This window comes from Chrysochloris asiatica, unplaced genomic scaffold, assembly GCF_000296735.1.
Source record: "Chrysochloris asiatica unplaced genomic scaffold, ChrAsi1.0 scaffold00207, whole genome shotgun sequence".
Lineage (NCBI taxonomy): Eukaryota > Metazoa > Chordata > Mammalia > Afrosoricida > Chrysochloridae > Chrysochloris > Chrysochloris asiatica.
Window position 1 is genome coordinate 3,087,440 of NW_006408725.1, and position 20,449 is coordinate 3,107,888.

At 41.5% G+C, this 20,449-nt stretch overlaps 1 protein-coding gene across 1 annotated transcript in view; it reads right to left on the bottom strand.

The window, feature by feature from the left end:
• Nucleotides 1–20,449, bottom strand: part of SELP (selectin P (granule membrane protein 140kDa, antigen CD62)) — a 133,713-nt gene that overhangs the window by 23,418 nt on the left and 89,846 nt on the right. Inside the window, exons 3-9 of the mRNA XM_006872655.1 lie at nucleotides 16,105–16,195; nucleotides 12,498–12,884; nucleotides 9,804–9,911; nucleotides 9,165–9,350; nucleotides 6,670–6,855; nucleotides 3,523–3,708; nucleotides 1,802–1,987 (exon numbers count right to left, since the gene is read on the bottom strand). Coding sequence (XP_006872717.1) covers nucleotides 1,802–1,987; nucleotides 3,523–3,708; nucleotides 6,670–6,855; nucleotides 9,165–9,350; nucleotides 9,804–9,911; nucleotides 12,498–12,884; nucleotides 16,105–16,195 — 1,330 coding nt within the window. The remainder of the gene's footprint in view (nucleotides 1–1,801; nucleotides 1,988–3,522; nucleotides 3,709–6,669; nucleotides 6,856–9,164; nucleotides 9,351–9,803; nucleotides 9,912–12,497; nucleotides 12,885–16,104; nucleotides 16,196–20,449) is intronic.

Consider the following 20,449-nt stretch of genomic DNA (forward strand, 5'->3'; position numbering starts at 1 on the left):
TAGCTATCCTTCTCTGTCTAGTAGATTTCAACTCATAGCAACTCTATAAGACAGTAGAACTACCTCCATAAGGTTTCCAAGGCTGTCAGGCATTATAGAAGCAGACTACTACATTGTTCTCTTACTGAGTGGCTAGTGGATTTGAACCTCTAACCTTTAGGTTAGCAGTCAAGAGCTTAACCACTTTGCTACCAGATTCTGAAGGTACATCCAAACCAACCCCTATTGAATAATCATACTTTGGGTGCCTGGGAATGAAGGACACCCAGCTTTGCTGGCTTGTTTATTCAATCATTTGTTCATTCATTCATTCATTCACTCACCAATTAGCAGTAGTGTGTGTGTGTGTGTGTGTGTGTGTGTGAGTGTGTGACCTGAATAGCAAATGGATTTTTCTTCATAAAAGCCACAATCTGCTTGCTTTCACCAAAAGTTGAAAGTCTGTGCAAAGTGAATACTCAAAGGCAAACCATATAGATACATCTAGTGTTATACATATTTAACTAAGGAGCTCTGGTAGCGTAGTGGTTACGAATCGGGCTGCGAACCTTAAGGTAAGCGGTTCGAAACTACCAGCTGCTCCGCGGGAGAAAGATGAGGTTTTCTACTCCTGTAAAGATTGACACCCTCGGAAACCCTATACAGGGTCGCTATGGGTCGGAACCGACTCAAAGGCACATAACAACAACAAAACTTTGTATGCTTCATAAAAACATTAGCTTCATAGGGAAAAACTGGATGGGGAAAATATTTGGAAGAATTCACATCAGAATGTTAACAGCATCAGTTTTAGGCAAAAAGTATATAAGAGGACACAATTTTATTTCTCTATTTGCTTATTTTACTGTGTCCTTTGTAGATTAAAAACCTTGCTTGCTAAAAGCAATATTTGCCATAAACATAGTGAAAAAAAGAATGGGGAGTCTAGAAAACAGACGTTTATCATTTAATTCCCCAATACAGATGACTAGAATCATTTCTAATGCAGACAGGTACTATAATGTTGACAGAATACAAGGCTTTTAGATATGAAGTACAGTGCACATATATAAATGCTTACAGTGAATGTGAAAGTTTCTTTCTTCCGAGAAAACTGTAACCTCAAATTTAAAGAGTAGTTTCTTCCCCTTTTCATCATCTTACTTTATTCTAAGTAAATACATTCCTTCAATATTGTGCAAATCTTGAAGGATGTTTGCAGGTGGGTACACTAATATTCATTTTCCCAGTTCCACTGTTATAATACTGCACAAGTCTGTCCCCATTCTGCCATTATACTCCAATGCTTCAAGGAGTGAAGCGCCATGTCAGCTTTGGGACAGTCAGCCCACAACTCATGTTTTCCTTCTAGATATTATTTTTCGCCAACTGAGAACAGTGTATCTGGCTCATGAAAAGAGCCTTTAGGTCCTGGTAAAGAAGACCCTCAACTAGATGGATTGATTCAGTGGCTGCAACAATAGACTCAATTGTGAGGATGGTGCATTACTAGGCAATGTTTCGTTCTGTTGTACGCAGGGTCAATATGACTGGGAACAGAGCCAACAGCACCTAACACTGACCACAATAAGACCCTGGTAAGGAGATAGCAGGGGCCACTCCCTATTGTCTGTTGCCAAATATCTGGCACTATCTGCCTAGTCCCTGAAAGCATTTGTATTTGGAGTTTATGTGTTACAGAGTGAAAGGATGAGAGTATGTATTAATTTTCCTGACCTTTTTAAAAGTACTAGCCCTGGAAAGACACCACTTCTAAAATATAGCCTTACAGTGTATTTCCATGATGCTAGAAGGGCATAACCTTGGCATTCTGGAGGCTTAGCACTCCAACTCCCAGTAGCCAAGCACTGCAGCACACTTACACCCACCAGGAACAAACCTTCATCACAGGTGAAGCTACAGGCTGACTGATACCTGAAGGCACCAAAGGGGTGGGAACAGTTCACCTTGGCTTTATTGGGAGTTAGAAGATATTGGCATTTCAGAGCTAAGGGGTGAGAAGGTAAAGGAGAGAGGAAACAGTTATACACAAGTACTCATTGATTTTGACCCCTAATCTTTTCTAGTACCAAGAGCAGATTGGGATTGTTTAGCCTGGAGGAGGATAAAAGTGTCACTTAATTACTATATCATGCAAGAGCAAATCAGTTCAAAGATTTTACCAAAACATTGTTTGTAAAAGAGAAAATGTGCTATTATCATTATTATTACTAATAGGAGTAGTAATAGTAATCATGATAATATTATTAAAATTATGCATTTAATGCAGACCCTGACTGTCAAAGTAGAAAGCAGTAGGAAGGCTTATCAAGAGAGACATTAGGACCACATCTTTAAATGCTTAAGGGAGCATCCAATATCTGTTCTGGAAATTTTTTGCCTGGAACTAAGGATGGCTTGAATGATCCCTTATGGTTCCTGTCAAATGGTTCCCTGTACCTTTGTGTCCCAGATGAGACATCTACAATGCACTACTTTGCCTTCACTAAGTCTTACTATCTGTTCCACAGCAATCTCTTACTTCATGAATTCACTTAAGTAAGACGAAACTTAGTCATAAGTTACCCGGGGCTCCCAGTAAATGGCAACATGAATAGCTGGTATTACCCCACTTCTTTGTGGGGTAATCCTTGTAAATTAGTGACCTCCTTATGCCTTAGTTATTCTATAAGAATAAATATTGAAAACATGAGATATTGAAAAATAATCATCTTATAGAAATCATGATGGCATAGTGGTAAAACTTGCGGATGTTAAAAAGTTGGCTATTGGAACCCACCAATCGCTTCACGGAAGAAAGATGTGGCAGTGTGCGCTTATAAAGATTTACAGCCTCAGAAACCCTATGGGACAGTTCTACTCTGTCTGACAGGGTTACTATGAGTGGGAATTAATTCTATGGCAGTGGGTGGATAGATCAGAATGATCCCAGGTACAATGGAATCAGACTACTGTAACCCTCTGGGTTTTCAGAAACTGATCACCAGGCACTTCTTCCTAGCCCATTTTAGTCTGGAAGCTCCGCTGAAGCCTGTTCAGAATCCTAACAACACACAAGCCTCAAACTGCCATGCGTGAGGGGCATTGGTCCAGGTCTCCCACATGGAGGGTGAGAATTCTATTACTGAATCATCCCTGCCCTGCATACAAGTAATTGTACCCTCGTTTTACACTGAGCCTCAGAGAGATTAAAAGCTTGTTGACAGGAAATGACAGAACCAGAACTAGGTGCCTCTTTCATTACTCTTCCTCCCTTCTGTGTTGTTCTTCGTGTACCATTCTTTTCCCCCCACCTCCTTCAGACCAACCTATCCCATGCATGTCAGTCAACGCAACTCTTGCCTTGAGTATGCTGTAATGACCATGTTGGGTCTAAGAGTGGCTTTGCTCACTATTTCATTCCTGGCTCATAATAGATTCTCAGGGAGTGTCTGATGGATACATGAATGACAGTATTAAATGAAGATGCCCATCTTCTGCTGGACTTCTAGGGACAGAAGGGACATGTCAGTATCACTGTACCTTGACAGACAGGGGCTGGCGCCGTCCACTGTCCCAGCTCAGAACACCGAACCATCTTGGCTCCTCTCAGCAGGAAACCCTCAGAACAATGGAAGCTACAGCTGGTGTTGTAATGAACTTCTCTTGGGGATGCAGAGCAATCCATACTTCCATGGACTGGACTCTCCATTGGGTCACATGCAATAGCTAAATGGAAAAGTTACTGTCTGAAATCAGGTAATGTAAAGAAAAGCCTGGTTCTTTCTCAGAAGAGTTCTCTAGGAAATGCCACATATTTTCTACCCACATTGTTGATATCTACAGAACTTTAAATCTGCTTTTTTTCCCAAAAGTTCTGTCTAGAACACCTTCCCATGCCCCGCTTCAGGTCTCAGTTTAGATTTCACTCTCCTAGGAAGCTTTCCCTGCCCACTCCAAGATGTGCTGGAACCCCTCCAGTGTCCGCCCACAGCCTCTGCTCTTGTCTGGTTCATACTCCGCTATTATTCCTAAGCACACCACAGTCTCCTTGAAGGTTTGGAGACAGCAGAACAGTGGATAGTACATAGAAAATGCTCACGAAACACTTATGGATATTATTTGTGGAATCTGATCTGAAAAGAATTGGAAAGCATTAGACTTATGGGACCATGTGGATTATTGTTGGCACCTTATGACCATACCATCTAAGTGGTCCCCAATAAGCCTTGTCTCTGAAATATAGTACATCATCATAATCATACTTCAATTGCCAAGTGAGTGCAGTCCAAGTTGAGTTCCTGAGGATAATTATGAGACCTCAGTTCTCAAAAGAACTGATTTCCTCTTGCTCTTCCTTGAATGAAACATACCATTTCCAGGACGTTGTTTGGGTTTTACAAAGTATAAAGACTACCCTTTCTTCTATAATTCTGTGTGCACCCTGGGTTTGACCTCAGGTTTTTACAGACTCAGGTCATTTTGCAACAAAAGATTCTCTAGTGCTTCTCTCTTAACGTCGTCATTGTTGTTAAGTGCCATCAAATTTGTTCTGACTCATGGGAACCCTGTGTAGGGTTTCCAAGGAGCCGCTGGTGAGTTTGAACCACTGACTTTGTGGTTCAAACTGACCTTGTGGTCCAGTACTTATCCTACAGCACCACACCAGGACTCCAAGCCTCAACTTTCTCCCATGGAATAGCGACCTTGTGGTTCACAGTCCAGTGCTTATTGTATGGAGCCACCGTGTTTCATTTGGAGATGTTGTGACGTCCCTAAAGTCTCATAGGTAGATAGGAGCAGAGTTGGGCTTTTAGTCTGGGTGTCCAGGGAATTCCCTGATCCTACCTTCAAATTCTCACTTCTCCACCCCCATCTCTGCTTTATACAAGAGGGTGTGGGGTAACTGCACAGAATTCAGATTCATGGTGTTATGCAATTGTCTAGAGTTGCATCATAGACTCCTTTTCAATTCAGTGTTCCTTTGCTCCTTTGTCAAAGCCTATTTTTGTAAGCTATGATAAGGAATCTCATTCTTCCCTAATAGTAATACTTTGACTTCCTCTCAGGTTTAGGTCCTATACCTTTTACATGCCAGAGGAACAGGAAAGGGAAAAAAAGAAACACAAATACAGTTTACAGGATTCTAGCTCTATGCTAGGTATTTTATTTGTTGTTGTTGTTGTTAAGTGCCACTAAGTTGGTTCCAACTCATAGCGACCCTATATAGGGTACTTTACACTTGCTATTTAATTGTAGGATTCCTGGTATGGTGCTGTAGGATCAGCACTAGACTGCGAACCACAAGATCGGCTGTTCAAGCCCGCCAGTCGCTCCTTGAAAACCCTCTGCATGGTTGCTATGAGTCAGAACTGACTTGACAGCAGTTAACAACAATGACAAATGTAATTTGTTGTAATATATGCATTCTATATACTTAAACCTCACGAAAGCACCCTGCAATTCTTAGTTCCATTTCATAGATGAGAAAATCATGCTTCCTGGAAGTGGACCATCTTGCTCCAGGGTCACAGAGCCAGTGGAGGATGTCACCCTAATTTTAAAAGACCTTGGTCTTTACACTATGCCCCATCTCCTTCCTATGGGTTGGGGGTTGCTAAATGGAAGCCCTACCCTCACAGGCCAGCATGGGTGCAGTCCGCTGGCCAGGGACAGTGCAGTGGAGGGTGTCTGAGTCCCTCACTCAGTAGCCAGGTTAGAACTCAAATTACAGCAGGAACCGTATGCAAGCAAAGGCAGCAAAAGGATCAGCATAACCCATGGTTCATTTGCTTGGGGGCTTCTAGGAGCTAACACTGCACATCTGGGGAGAACAACCAAGGACAATGAAAAAGACACAGCTGGAGGTGAAGCAAGGAAGTCCTAAGCTCCTAGAGACATTTGTCCAGACTTAGAGCACCAGCCTGTCCTAAAGTGACCCAAATCTCTCATATACACAGATTTTTCTAAGATTTATTTTGAATATCTTCTATCTACTGCATTACTACAAACCTGTCCCTATAGGTCTTCTGGAGCATTGTAGGATCAGCACTAGACTACTAACCACAAGGTTGGTGGTTCAAACCCACTAACCGCTCCTTGGAAACCCTATACAGGGTCGCTATGAATCAGGATTGTCTCAATAGAACTTCACAACAACAACAACAACATAGGTCTTTTAGTATTTCCTTACAGATGTAGATGTACATTTCATCTTTTTCCCCTCACATATGATATGAGTCAAGTAATTAGGTTATTTCAACTGCTTTAGAAGGAGCCTTGGTAGTATAGTTGATTAAGAGCTGGACTGCTAACTGCAAGGTCAGCAGTTTAAATCAGTCACTCCGAAGGAGAAAGATGAGACTTTCTGCTCCCATAAAGATTTACAGCCTTGGAAACCCTATACAAGGTCACTATGAGTTGGAACCAATTTGGTGGCACACAACCGCCACCAACAACTACTGCTTTGGGGTAAGGAGGACTTATTTTGTTTACAGTAAAATCAGCATCTTGTTTTCCAGGAACCTCTCATTTTCTCTTCCAGATGTACTCAGTCTAGTTGAGGTTACAAAAAGAGTCAAACTTTGGCAATTCAGGCCAGCTTCTCCAGAAGTGGAACAGTTTCACCTGTACACCCAGAAAGGGTTGGGGGCAGTGGTCATTGCAGTTCCCCAACTGTTGGGAACTCACCTGTACACACGGGGGCTGGGGCTGTCCACACCCCAGAGGCAGTGCACTGCACCTCCTCTGACCCAACTAGCATGAACCCCTCATCACAACGGAAGCTGCAGCTGGACTGCTGCTGGACGTCTTTTGCAGAGTGAAGACAAGTCATGCTTCCTTGTTCAGGAGTCTTCATGGGGGGACACTGAGTGGCTGTAAACAACCAGAGAGCAATGTCATACAATGTCATATAGGGTGTGGCCAGTACCTTGGAAGCTTTGGAATTCTGCAATAACTGGATTTTCCCAAAGTGACAGGCCTGGTGATGGACTTGGGCGGTTAAATGACACTTTCAAGTAGATGGTTGGAAAGATCCAAATGTGCTCACTTTTCACAAAAAAACTTTTTATTGTGAATTGGATGTAGGTTTACAGAGCAGATTGTGGATTTTACACCCAACATTTCGTATGTATTTTGTTTCAGCTCATTGATTGCGATCTCCTCACTGTTACAACACTTATCCCACTTCCCCTGTTTCTTGTTTCTATTCCTCCTCCTTTCCTAACTCTTTGACTTTGTTTGTCCTTGGGTAAACGCTGCCTTTTTAACTCCAAATGGTTCACTATTCTGAGCTGTGCATATTTCACTAGTGTTACGATGTGGCACTATAGGATAATGCACTGGATCACAAGGTCGGTTTGCACAGAAGGTTGGCAGTTCAGACCCACCAACCAGTCCTCAGAAACTCGATGTTGTTGGTGTTTGTTGTTAAGTGCCATCAAGTAGGTTCTGACTCATAGCTACCCTGGATAGGATTTCTGAGGAACAGCTGGTGAATTCAAACTGCTAACCTTGTGATTCAAATGGACCTTTTGGTCCAGTGCATTATCCTACAATGCCACACCAGGACTCATAAACCCTATACTGGGTTGCTAGTGACAACACTTAACAACAACAGATGGTTCCTCATGATAGTGATGGCTGTGTGCCACTGAGTTGGTTCTGACACATAGCAACTCTGTATCGGGTTTCTGGAGCTGGAAATCTTTACGGGTGTAGAAAGCCTTATCTTTCTCCAGCAGAGCGACTGGTAGATTCGAACTGCTGACCTTGCAATTAGCAGCCCGGTTCGTAATCCACTATTCTCCCAGGGCCCCTATGGTTCCTGGTTCCTCTTAGAGATCGAGTTTTTGACTGAAAATTGAACCAGAGAGGTGAGTTCAGTGCCAGACCTGAAGAGTGACTAAGGTTCATAGTCTCAAGGTTCCATAAATCTCTGTCCAATCTGTTGTTGTTATTCTTTTTAAGAGCCATCGAGTCAGTTCCAACTCATAGCTATCCTGTATAGGGCTTCTGAGGAGTGCCTGGTGAGTCTGAACCACCAACCTGTGGTTAGCAGTTCAGTGCTTATCCTACATTGCCACATCAGGACTCCATCTGACCAGTAGGCCTGCTCTTTGTTTATCATTTTGAGTTTTGTTCCACATTTTCCTCCCATTCTATCTAGGAACTTCTAATGCAAACCTTTTCAGAGCAGTTAGAAGTTTCACTTACATTTTTAAAACACAGGTAAAAATTTAGATTAATAATATATAATGCCTAACTCCTCATTATTTTGTTGTTTAATTTGCAACTAACAAGGCAGAAAGGATATTTTTCTAATGCCTTTACCTGCAAAGAAAGAATTAAATCGATTACCTCACTTTGCAGATACAAAATACCATGTAAATCAAAATGAACATTACTCTTGATCCTTAAAAGCACCGTGTTGTTGTTAAGACCCACTGAGTCAGTTCTGACTCATAGGGACCCTGTATTGTGTTTCTGAGGAGTAGTTGGTGAACTTGAATCGCCGACCTTGCAGCGTCACACCAGAAAGCATTATGCTGAGTAGAATACGGCACTCAAAGGAAATGTGTAATTTCACTAAGATGAAACATATGAAGAATAGACAAATGTAATAAACATCAGAGTTTAACAGTGGTTACCAGGGCAAAAAGGACCTCTGGTAGGGTAGTGGTTATAAGTTAGGCTGTTAATCTCATCATCAGTAATTCTAAACTACCAGCTGTTCCACAGGAGAAAGATGAAGCTTTCTGCTCTTGTATAGATTTACAGCCACAGAAACCCTATGAGTCAGAACCGACTCCACCACTACCAGGGAAAATCGAAAGGGGAACAAGGGAAACCTTTTCCTAGCTCACATTGAGCTTGCTTATGGGAATGGAAAATATGGCAGTGGTTATTGGTGAAGGCCGTACAACATCATTGATGTCATTGGCAGCACCGAACTGTTACAAGTGACAGATGCTGACTGGCAACTATTGTTATCTGTATTTTTATAATAATAATAAAAAACAAAAAACAAAAACATAGCTACTCTGATTGACAGGCAATAGAGATAACCTGAATTTTCCATCCGAAGTGCATCCTCATTATTTATCACATTTTTTAGTGGTGAAAAATTCTTTTTCTTGAAATTCTGGCTGTCAGAGAGGCTAGAAAGAATACGGACTACACACCTACACACTGTGGGAGTCTATTTGTCCAGTTTCCAGAAGCCAAGCATTCTAGTGTACTGGGTCCCTTCAGTGTGTACCCTTCTGTGCAGTGGAAGCTGCACTGTGAGTTGAAGGCGAAGTTTCCCAGCGGATGGCTGCAGTTCATAAGCACGTATTGAGGTAGATCCAGTTCTCCACACTCCGTCACTGCAAGAGATAAAATATTGTGTTTTTCCCCCCCCATTGTAGACATAAAAACAAGGTAACATTTGCTGTATTATCTGTATTAACTGCTTCACTTCATCTTCCTAGGTTCTAGCCCAATCCATCCATCTTTACTTGGTCTCTTGGTATTGGGTACATTTGGGGAAATAACCATGGTTTCACTGGCATTTAGTTCAAACATGGATTCTCTTTGGTATGCTTCATGTTTCCCTTTTCCTTCATGAGATTTTTATGTGCAAATGTTCTCTCCAAGGATGCAAGATCTTATCCAGAGTGTGTATCTAGGAACCATTGAGGGGGACGAGCAAACATAGCACTGAGGGTGCCTGGGACTAGCCTTCACCCATCAGAAAGTCTCTGTATCATTTATACCCTTGCACCATCTTTAGCACAACACCAAAGGCCAAAGTAATATCAACAAGATGATGCCCTCACCGTATTCACATCCTGATCCATAGAATCCAGGGTAGCAGGTGCAGGTGTAGTTTCCGATGGTCTCAATGCATTCTCCTTGCTTGCTGCAGGACATGTCCTGGCAGGAGGCTGAATGGATGTGGAAGAGTCAGAATCATAGGCATTTGTAGGAGATGTTGTTCCAAGTCACAGACTCAGACCTACTTGGGTAGGACTGAGTTAGCCAGGCAGCAAAGACCAATAGGTCCTCCAGAAAGCTAGCTTATCCCGGAGAAAGCTATCGTGGGAGCCTACTGGAGGTATTACATGAACTCCCATTTCTGTGGTACGTTTACTGTTTTCTAAAGAGGGAGTTGCTCTTTGTGGACACGGAGGGATAAAAGGAGCCATTGGTAGATGTGTGGACTGAGAAACTCTTCTCTGTGGTAAAAAACAGGTGCTCATTTTTATGAAGTGAAGGTGGTGGTGGTGGTAGTGGCTGTGTGCCATGGAGTCGGTTCCAACTCTTAGAGACCCTGTATAGGGTTTCTGAAGCTGTAAATCTTTGTGGGAATAGAAAGTCTCATCTTCCTCCTGTAGAACAGCTGGTAGTTTTGAACTGCTGACCTTGAGGTTAGCAGCCCAACTTGTAACCACTATGCTACCAGAGCTCCTTTTAATCAAGAGTACTCTTCAAGTTGGATTATTACAGAAGGCACTGTAACAGGTGTTACACCACAGGAGTTAAGAACCAGATTGGGGATCACACAGATATGATCTAAATCCTGAATCGATTCTGTTGTTAAGTGCCATTGAGTCGGTTCTGACTCACAGTGACCTTGTATATAGGGTTTCCAAGCCTTTAAACCTGAGTCAGGAACAGAAAGCCTCATCTTCTTTCCATGGAGTAGTTAGTGGACTTGAACTGCAGACCTTGTGGTTCCCAGTCCAGTGGGTCTTTGGGGTAATTACAAGAGGAAATCCATATACCACAGAGAGAGTTGTATTAGATGATTTCTAAGTTTCCTCTCAATTTTGAGATACTATAGTCCTGGTTTAGCACTGTGGGTTAATGCATTGGATTGCAAAGTCAGTTTGAACTACAAGGTCGGCAGTTCAAGCTCACCAGCCGTTCCTTGGAAACCCTATACAGGGTCTTTATAGGTTGGAACCAACTTGATGGCATACAATAGCAGCATCAGCATAGTTCTATAAGCCATGCAAGCACCTGCAGGAGGAATGTTCCAGTGAATAAGCCCATGAGTGTGATGAAGCTATATAAAACACTTGGAAACGTTTCTTCATTAAGAGAAGACACCAAAAGCATCAGTAACTGGAAGGTAGAGGTTTGGTCCACATCTTCCATGCTATTTCCTTGTCTCCACTCTCTCTTATACTAGGGCATAGTGCGGTTGTTGTGTACCACTGAGTTGGTTCTCTAAGTCATAGCTACCCTGTACAGGGTTTTTGAGGCTATAAATCTTTAAGGGAGCACAATGCCTCATCTTTCTCCTGCAGAGCAGCTGGTGGATTCAAACTACTGACCTTCTGGTCAGCAGCCCAACGCATAACCCACTATGCCACCAGGACTCCGATACTAGGGCATTGTTCTTGTTAAGTGCCATTGAGTCGGTTCCAACTCATGGCAACCCTGTATAGGGTTTCCAAGGAGCAGCTAGTGAATTTGAACTGCTAGCATTGTGGTTCACAGTCTAGTGCCGATCCTACAGCACCACACCAGGAATCTGCTAAGCTATGTTGTTACTATTGCTGTTATATGCTGTCAAGTCAGTTCTGACTCATAGAGACCTTGTATAGGGTTTCCTAGGAGCAGCTGGTGGGTTTGAACCACCGTCCTTGTGGCTTACAAAGCTCTGGACTTAAAATTTAGAAGACTGGTGACTAGCCCTAACTTTCCTTCTGCCCTGCTACAGGACCTTGAGAAACAAAAACTCCCTAAGCTTCCATGTCATCAGGTATAAAAGGGTGGGTTGGATATTAAAATCTCCTTTTAGTTTCAGAAGGCCACTTTTCTCTAATCCTGATCTGATATCCTTCAAGGTGCTCAATAAATACCTACCAACAGTTTAGCTGGTGACATAGTGATTAAAGAGTTTGGGTGCTAACCAAAAGGCTGGCAGTTCAAACCTACCAAATGCTCCAATGGAGAGAGATGAGACAGGCAGCTTCCATTAAGATGGCAGCCTACTCTTTGAGGCAGTTCCACACTGTTCCATACAGTCGCTGTGAGTCAGAATCAACTAGACAGAAAATGCTAACAGTTCACTTGTTTTCATCTTCCTGATTTTGTGACTCCACTAAATTGACTCAGTGAATATTTCAATCAATTATTTTAAAGTCATTAAAGACTGAAAGGACAAGATTCAGGGGAGTAGAGAAAACCTTGGTGTCCCTGTGTGGTATAATGCTCTGGTAGCATCGTGGTTGCAAATCAGGCTGCGAACCTCAAGGTCAGCAGTTTGAAACTACCAGCTGTTCTGCAGGAGAAAGAAGAGGGTCTCTGCTTCTGTAAAGATTTACAGCCTCGGAAACCACAGCACATAACAACAACAACAAAAGGCAGGAGGTTTGAGTCCACACGGAGTCACCTCAGAAGAAAAGCCTGTGATTTTAAAAAGTTAGCTACCCCTATAGAGCACAGTTCTGCTGAGACACACATAGTCACCATGAGTCAGAGTTGACTCCGTGGAAACTGGTTTTTAAGAGAGGCCTTACCGGTATAGCACAACGCTCGCTTTCTTCTCCAGCAGGGTTCATCATTCCACTTGCCAGGGGCTGACGAGCTCTTGATGTAGATTTCCACGCAGTCCTGGTTGTTCCGCTTGTTGTTGGGCTCATTGTCAGCCCAGTTCTCGGCATCCTCAGTGAGAGTTTTTTTGGTCCCCACCCAAGTCCAAACATTATCTATTTTTCGGATGCCAATCCAGTAGTAAGAGTTGTAGTAGGGTATGACATCATTGAGGTGGGCGATTTCATTTTTATTCTGGATGGCCACTAAATCTGTGTAGTACTTCTGGCAGAATGCCCGGGAAATATTCCATGGGTATGCTTTTGTGCTGTAATGATAGGTCCATGCTTCCACTTCTCCCTGGTTCATTAGTTCTAGAATAAGCGAGAGTGGGTACCAGGTTAGCAACTCAAACCAGAGGGAAGCTGTGATTGTTATAAGTATACTTCTGTGTAGTCAGATGACTTTCTGGCCAGAAGACAAATATTCAAAATATTCATGTTTTATTTAATACAGTTTTAAGGAAAAAGAGTAGATTTATATATTTCATTAAGGTGTACATGAAGTCATCAGAGGAAATAACCTTTTCTGAGAATGTTTGGCATTGAAGATTTAGAATCATAATTTAACAGAGTTGGAAGGAAACTCAGAGGTAATTGAATCTAATTGCCATCTTTTACAAATCACCAAGACCTAAGCAAACCAGTTGTCAAGTTGACTCTACCCCAATGAAACCAAACCCAACCAACCGTTGTTGAGTTGATTCCAATTTATGGCAACCACACATGGGTCAGAATAGGACTGTACTCCACAGGGTTTTCAGTAGTTGTGAGCTACAGAAGTAGATGATATTATCTTTCTTCTAAGTGCATTTAAACCACCAGTCTTTTGGTGAGACGCTTGGTACTACCCAGGGACTCTTGATTCAAAGAAGGAGGCATATTAAGTAATTTGCTCAAGCCCAAGTTAAATAGCACATAAAATGTCTTGATGGCTGCCTCAGATCTACAGGTTCTAGCTTTGTTGTTGTTATGTGCCGTGGAGTCGGTTCTGACTCATAGTGACTCTGTACGGGGTGTACGAGGCTGTAAATTTTTACAGGAGCAGAAAGCCTCCTCTTTCTCCCGTGGAACAGCTGGTAGTTTCGGACTGCTGACCCTAAGGTTAATAGCCCGATTCGTAACCACGACGCTACCAGAGCTCCTTATGGGTTCTAGCTTTAGTAAGGAAAATAAGATGCTTTATGACCCAAAGCCCACCTCCTAGCCTAGTCTCATTGTCTGCCACTTTTAGTTTCTTAGTGAAACAGAGCACCCACTTATAAGCCTTTGCCCAAGCTGTTCCTGCTATCTTGACTGCCCTCCTCACTTTAGACCTGGTAAACTTTTACCCTTCGTACTCTCCATGAAAGGAGCTCTGGTAACATAGCGGTTATGAGTCAGGCTGCTAACCTCAAAGTCAGCAGTTCGAAACTATCAGCTGTTCCGTGGGAGAAAGATGAGGCTTTCTGCTCCTGTAAAGATTTACAGCCTCAGAAACCCTATGCAGTGTCGCTATGAGTATGAACCAACTCCATGGCACATAACCACCACCATCACCACTCTCCATGACACCCCAGGTTGACTTCCTTCAGGCTTCTGTGTGTCATATCTGCTCCAGAGCCACTGTGGCCATGATTGTAATGTCTATTTATATGACTTTGTGCATACCTACTAAATGTGCATCCCTGAAAACAGGCTCTTTTTAGCTCTAGATTCTTAGTACCCTGCATGGAGCTTGGCCCTTAGGAATAGGTGTTCAAGAAATGCTTATTGAATAAGGGAAACACAGCCAGTTAATGGCAAAGCCAGGCTTCAAAGAAGATCCCCTGATTTGCTGTTTTCCACTCATTCCTTTCCTCCTGGTTGTTTCTCTCTGATTAATGACTTCCTCCATGACTGCTTACTCACTTGTTAAAACAGTTCTTCTTTACACATGTTTGTGATAGCAAATACATAAAGAATGTGCCTTTCAAACGTATAAAGAGCACAAGGACGCAAAAGATTGTTATTGTAGTCAGTGGGAGCTCACTGGGGCCAAAGAGGCCAGTTCCTTTGTGAAGTGGTGTACAATGCAAGCAATCAAGCCTGGAAATGGCTCCTTTTCCTGTTTATAAATCTGTGTTCTTATTCAACCTGCTCCTCTGTTGCTGGGTCAGCCATGTTTGTCCCTCCCTCTGACACTTTTATAATACTGTTTTTCCTTAAAACTTTATGCCACAAATTCTGATATGACCAGGGCTACAATACGACTTTGGTAGACAATAGCCTGGTGTGGCGCTGTAGGATAAAGCACTGGACCATAAGGTCAGTTTGAACTACAAGATTGGCAGTTCAAACTCACCAGTCACTCCTCAGAAACCCTATACAGGGTCACTATGAGTTGGAACCTACTCAATGGCACTTAACAACAACAACCGCCATAAAAAAATATTAAAAATTAAATTTTACAGCTGCATTGGTGTAAAGATGAATAATATAATAATATGATAAGGAGCTCCAGTGGCTCAATGATTAAGCGCATGGCTGGTAACCAAAAGGTTGGCAGTTCCAATCCACCCAGCAACTGTGTAGAAGAAAGACTTGGAGATCTTCTCCTGTAAAGGGTATAGCCTAGAAAACCCTATGGGGCAATTCTACTCTGTCACATGGGGTCGCCTTGAGTCAAAACCAACTCAATAGCAGCTAAAAACAACATGTTGATATTAAAATTTTTCTTGTCCTAGAAGCAAATTATTTTAAAAGACATTAAAACATTTTTGTGAACCTCTAAAAGAACTGAACCACAATGTCAGTGGTTCAAACTCACCAGCTGCTCCTTGGAAACCCTATACAGGGTCACTATGAGTCGGAACCGACTTGACAGCACTTAACAACAACAAGTATTATAAAGAGTCCTGGTAGCATAATGGATTATGAGCTGGGATGCTAACCACAAGGTCAGTAGTTCGAATCTACTCCACAGGACAAAGATGAGGCTTTCTGCTCCCATAAAGATTTATAGTCTCGGAAACCAAACACAGGGTCACTACGAGTCGGAACCGACTAGGTGGCACACAGTCACCATCGTCAAAAGTATTGTGGGCCTGTATCTACTGGGCCTAATGGATAAGTGTTAAGTGCCACTGAGTTGGTTCCGACTCATAATGAAACCTTCTGCAAGCTTTCCAAGAAGTAGCTGGTGTGTTTGAACCACTGATCTTGTGGTTGCAGTCCAGTGCTGATCCTACAGTGCCACATCAGGAGAAAAAACAGGTTCTGAATATCTCAGTTTAAGCTCTGACTAAAACCTTTTCTAGACTATGATGGTGTTTTTAAAATAATGCCTGGCAGTGTTCTCCTACCTTAACACCTTACAATCCTTAACTTCTCTCACTGACTCTGTATTGTTGTAGCTGTTAGGTGCCATTGAATCTTTTATGATTCATAACGACTCTACACACAACAGAATGAAACAATTGTTACATGTGAGCATGGTGTTGCTGCCACTGTTCCATCCCATTGTGGTCCACCCAAATTACTCAGAGTTAGGTGATGGGTTAAACCTAAACTTTACCAGAAATCAGAGCACTGAAGCAAAGGACGTGAGCAGCTCGGAAGACCACTCTCTGAATCATCCGGTTCCAGTTGGCTTTTAGGCAGGTAGCCTGAAACAAAGACAAGAAAATTTGCTTTTAGTATCTATGTGTAATCAACATGATAAAAAAAAAAAAAAATCCTACTTCCTAATAATTATGTTGCTATTAGTTGCTATCAAGTAAGCTCTGACTTTTGGTGACTCCAGGAACAACAGAATGCAATGTAGACCTAAGCCATCTTCCCAACCATTGGTATGTGCATACTCCAATCCATTTTGCTGCCCCTGCATATCTTGAGTGCTTTTCAACCTAGGCGGCTCATCTTCAGACAATCTTCTGCTGTGATCCACAGGATTTTTACTAGATAATTTTTGAAAATAGATTACCAGGTCTTTCTTCCTAGACTGTCTCAGTCTGGAAGCTTCTACTGAAACCATGGGTGACCCTGCTGGTACCAGTGGAACTTTTAGCATAACAGCAATATGGCAAACCACCACAGTTTGCCAAACTGACAGGCAGGTGGTGGTAGCCGTTTTGGTATAGATATTATTTTTTTTATTTTTTTTTGACTGTTTAAACTTTGCATATATTTGAAACAGTTACTAAAACATAACAAAAAAAATCAAACCTGCAACAACAATAATACCACTAATTCAGCCTTCTTTCCCAATGGCAGACAGTCTATCACCTGGCAAAAGCTGGGGAGATAAATCCTAGCATATATAGAAATTCTTAATTACTATGGGCTAGTAACTGTCTACACTCATGGAAGCAGTAGTCAAGAGATCAACGACATATTGCATTAGGCAAATCTGCTAATAAAAAAAGACCTTTTTAAAGTGTTAAAGAGCAAAGATGTCAGCTTGAGGACTAAGGTGTGCCTTACCCAAGCCATGGTACTTTCAATAACCTCATATGCATGCAAAAGCTGGACAGTGAATACGGAAGACCATAGAAGAATTGATGCTTTTGAGTTACGATGTTGGAGGAGAATATTGAAAGTGCCATGGGCTGCCAAAAGAACCAATAGATCCATTTTGGAAGAAGTGCAGCCGGAGTGCTCCTTAGAGGCCAAGATGGCCAAACTTCGTCTCTCATACTTCGGACATAGTGTCAGGAGGGACCAATCGCTGGAGAAGAATATCATGTTTGGTAAAGTGGAGGGTCAGAGAAAAAGAGGAAGACCCCCAACAAGATGGATTGGTCAAATGGCAGCATACAGGGTCACTATGAGTTGGTACCAACTCAATGGCACCTAACAACAATAACAACAACAACAAATGGGCTATGGAGTCCTGGTGTGGTGCTGTGGGCCAATGCATTAGACTGCAAAGTTGTTTGAACTGCAAGGTTGGTGGTTCAAGCTCACCAGCTGCTCCTCGGAACCCCTATACAGGGTTGCTATGGGTCGGAATCGACTTGATGGCACTTAACAACAAAAATGGTGTAGTGATGGATGATAAAAAGATATGATGTGGGGTGTATAGACTGGAGTGCGAGTGTATGTGTGTGCTGATGTACCTCTTACTACAAACTGATGCAACTCAAACCAGTGCAAGTCTCAAGATAGTGGAGTTATCTTTGTATATACAGTTTAACCCATTTTTATTTCGGGGTTTCTGAACACTGACTTTGATAAGTAGGCCTATTTTGTGTTCTTCTAAACAGACATTAGTCTGCTGGTCTCTGTGGGAACTATTGCCAGACACTGTGAGCATGATAGCATTATGATTTATGGTACTGCTGCTTTACACAGTAAGTATTTGTTGTTGTTGTTGTTAAGTGCCATCGAGTCGGCTCTGACTTATAGCAACCCTGTATAGAGTTTCCAAGGAGAGGCTGGTGAATTTGAACCACCGACCTTGAGGTGCAAACCAACCTTGCTATTCAGTGAATTATCCCACAGTGCCATACCAGGACTCCTACAGTAAGTATTATAGTCCCTTAATGGGAACTTCACTCCACTGAGTTCTATTCAAATTGTGTTGTATCACCAACTGTTCTTACTACCATATTTCTACTCAGTACCCACAAAGTACCATGCCAGATGCTATAGAAATCTTTAAACCAAGATGTGCACGACTTCCCAAGGAGTGTACAAACAAGGAGAGACTTAAGTCAATCTATTTTCAGATTCTCAACTTCCATATGCATTTTTTCCTAAAGTCAATCTGCCTAGGAATACTTCCTTCTGGCACTTTATAAAAGAAATCATATGTATTCTTACTAATCAGACTTTTTTTTTTTTTTAATAATAAGACCTTGCTCTGCTATGTTTAAAAAAATGTTTTTGTTCCAAAAGAGAGACAATTTAAAATATTGGTATATGTAGTCAGAACTTGAAAGCTTCAAATGATAATGTGGCAAGTCCCTTTTCCAAGTCAGTGGTTCCTGCTTCTCTCACTAAAATTGAGGGAAATTAAGTTGTTAGTTGTTAAACCACTGGTTAAACTTTGGTGATAAATCATGATGTAATATTTGAGCATATAACTTGGAAGGAGTTCAAATAATTGAGAGATATTACTATAATAAAATCTTCATTCACATAGATCAAATTTCCCAATGGTTAAGGAGTCCTGGTGTGGTGGTGCTGTAGGATAAGCATTGGATGACTAGCCACAAGGCCAATAGTTCAAACCCACCAGTTGCTCCTTAGAAACACTATACAGGGTTGCTATGAGTTGGAACTGACTCAAGGGCACTTTATATCAACAGCAGCAACAAAGCTATGAAAGTGAAATATAGGAATAGAATTGATGCCGAACCTATCTAACTTTATTAAGAAAGCCCCTCTTCTCATTTAGAGATGCATCTTCAAGAGACTTTTCAATATAAAGTTTGTTACTTATCAAAATTTGTATTATGTCCATGCTATTTTGTGTAATTGTTTTATTAAAAGTAATTTTTAATAAAAACTTAATCAAGAACAAAAAAATTTTTTAGCATGTAGGGACTTATGGCTTCACAAATTAAACTATTTTAAATATCTATTTATTTATTATAAAGAAATATGATAGGGTAATTAAAATAAGACTTCCAGCTTAAAAACATTTTAACATATTATGTTTAAGTTTTTAACATAATATGTTAAAAACAATTTTTAATTTAAATTTAATTTTTAAATTTTTAAACTAAAAACAATTTTAATATAATATGTTAAAATTCCACAGGGAAAATAGACTAGAAATAAGTATTAGCGGAGAGAAGACAAATAGTGTCAAATTTCCTGTCACTAAAGAAGAGCATATTCATAGTTTTGTTTTATTTTTAGTGTTGAGGCTTATCAGATCACCATCGTATTTAATTCCACTGGATACATTTGTAATGTAATAACTTAACAAGGGAGAGTCAAAAAGTATTGTTACAAAATCATAGCAGTCTTTATATTAAACAAAAATATCAAAATGAAGCTATTATTTCTTAATACATCCTCCATCTAAGGCTTTGCACTTCTGAGTCTTAGTGTGATGCTGTAGGATAAGCACTGGACTACTAATTGCAATGTTGGCAGTTTAAATCCACTAGCTGCTCCTTGGAAACCCTATATAGTATCACTATGAATTGGAAATGATGGCACTTAATAACAACATCCCTTCCTTGAAATATTCTGTTCTCTTCAATTTGTTGTTGTTACTGTTACGTGCCATTCAGTCGGTATCGACTCATAGAGAATCTATGCACAACAGAATGAAACACTGCCCGGTCCTGGGTCAACCTCACAATTGTTACCATGCTTGAGCCCATTGATGATTTACACCATGTCAAAATAGCAGAATTGGGATCCTCAAGGGACTCAAGTTGTGTTCCTTTGAACTATTCTTTGAATTTGAGCAACAAAAAGAAGTTTGTAGGGGCAAGATCATGGCTGTAGGGTGGGTGGGGCAAGGTTTCCCACTGAAATTCTCATAGGATAGCCCTTGTAGTTGTTTAAGTGCCAACAAGTTCCCCCCACCGCCTCACAGTGACCCAGTATAGGGTTTCCAGAGCAACTGATTAGTCTGAACCAATTACCTTGAGGTTCAAATGACCTTGCAGCTCAGAGCTTATCCTATAGTGCTACACCAGGACTCCAGGACAGCCTGCAAGAATGAGCAGATGCATTGTCATGATGGAAAAATTCTTCGGGGCAAGTTTCCTAACCAACACAACTTTCAGTTTCTTTTAAACGTCTTCAGAATAAGCCCTGTGATCATCCTGTGTTCTTCAAGAAAATCTCTCAAGGTAACTCCTTTGGAATCCAAAAATATAGTTGCCATAACCTCTCTGCCTTGAATGTATCTGGTCCAGTAGGACCCCTTGGAAGCTGCTGTTTTGATTGGACCT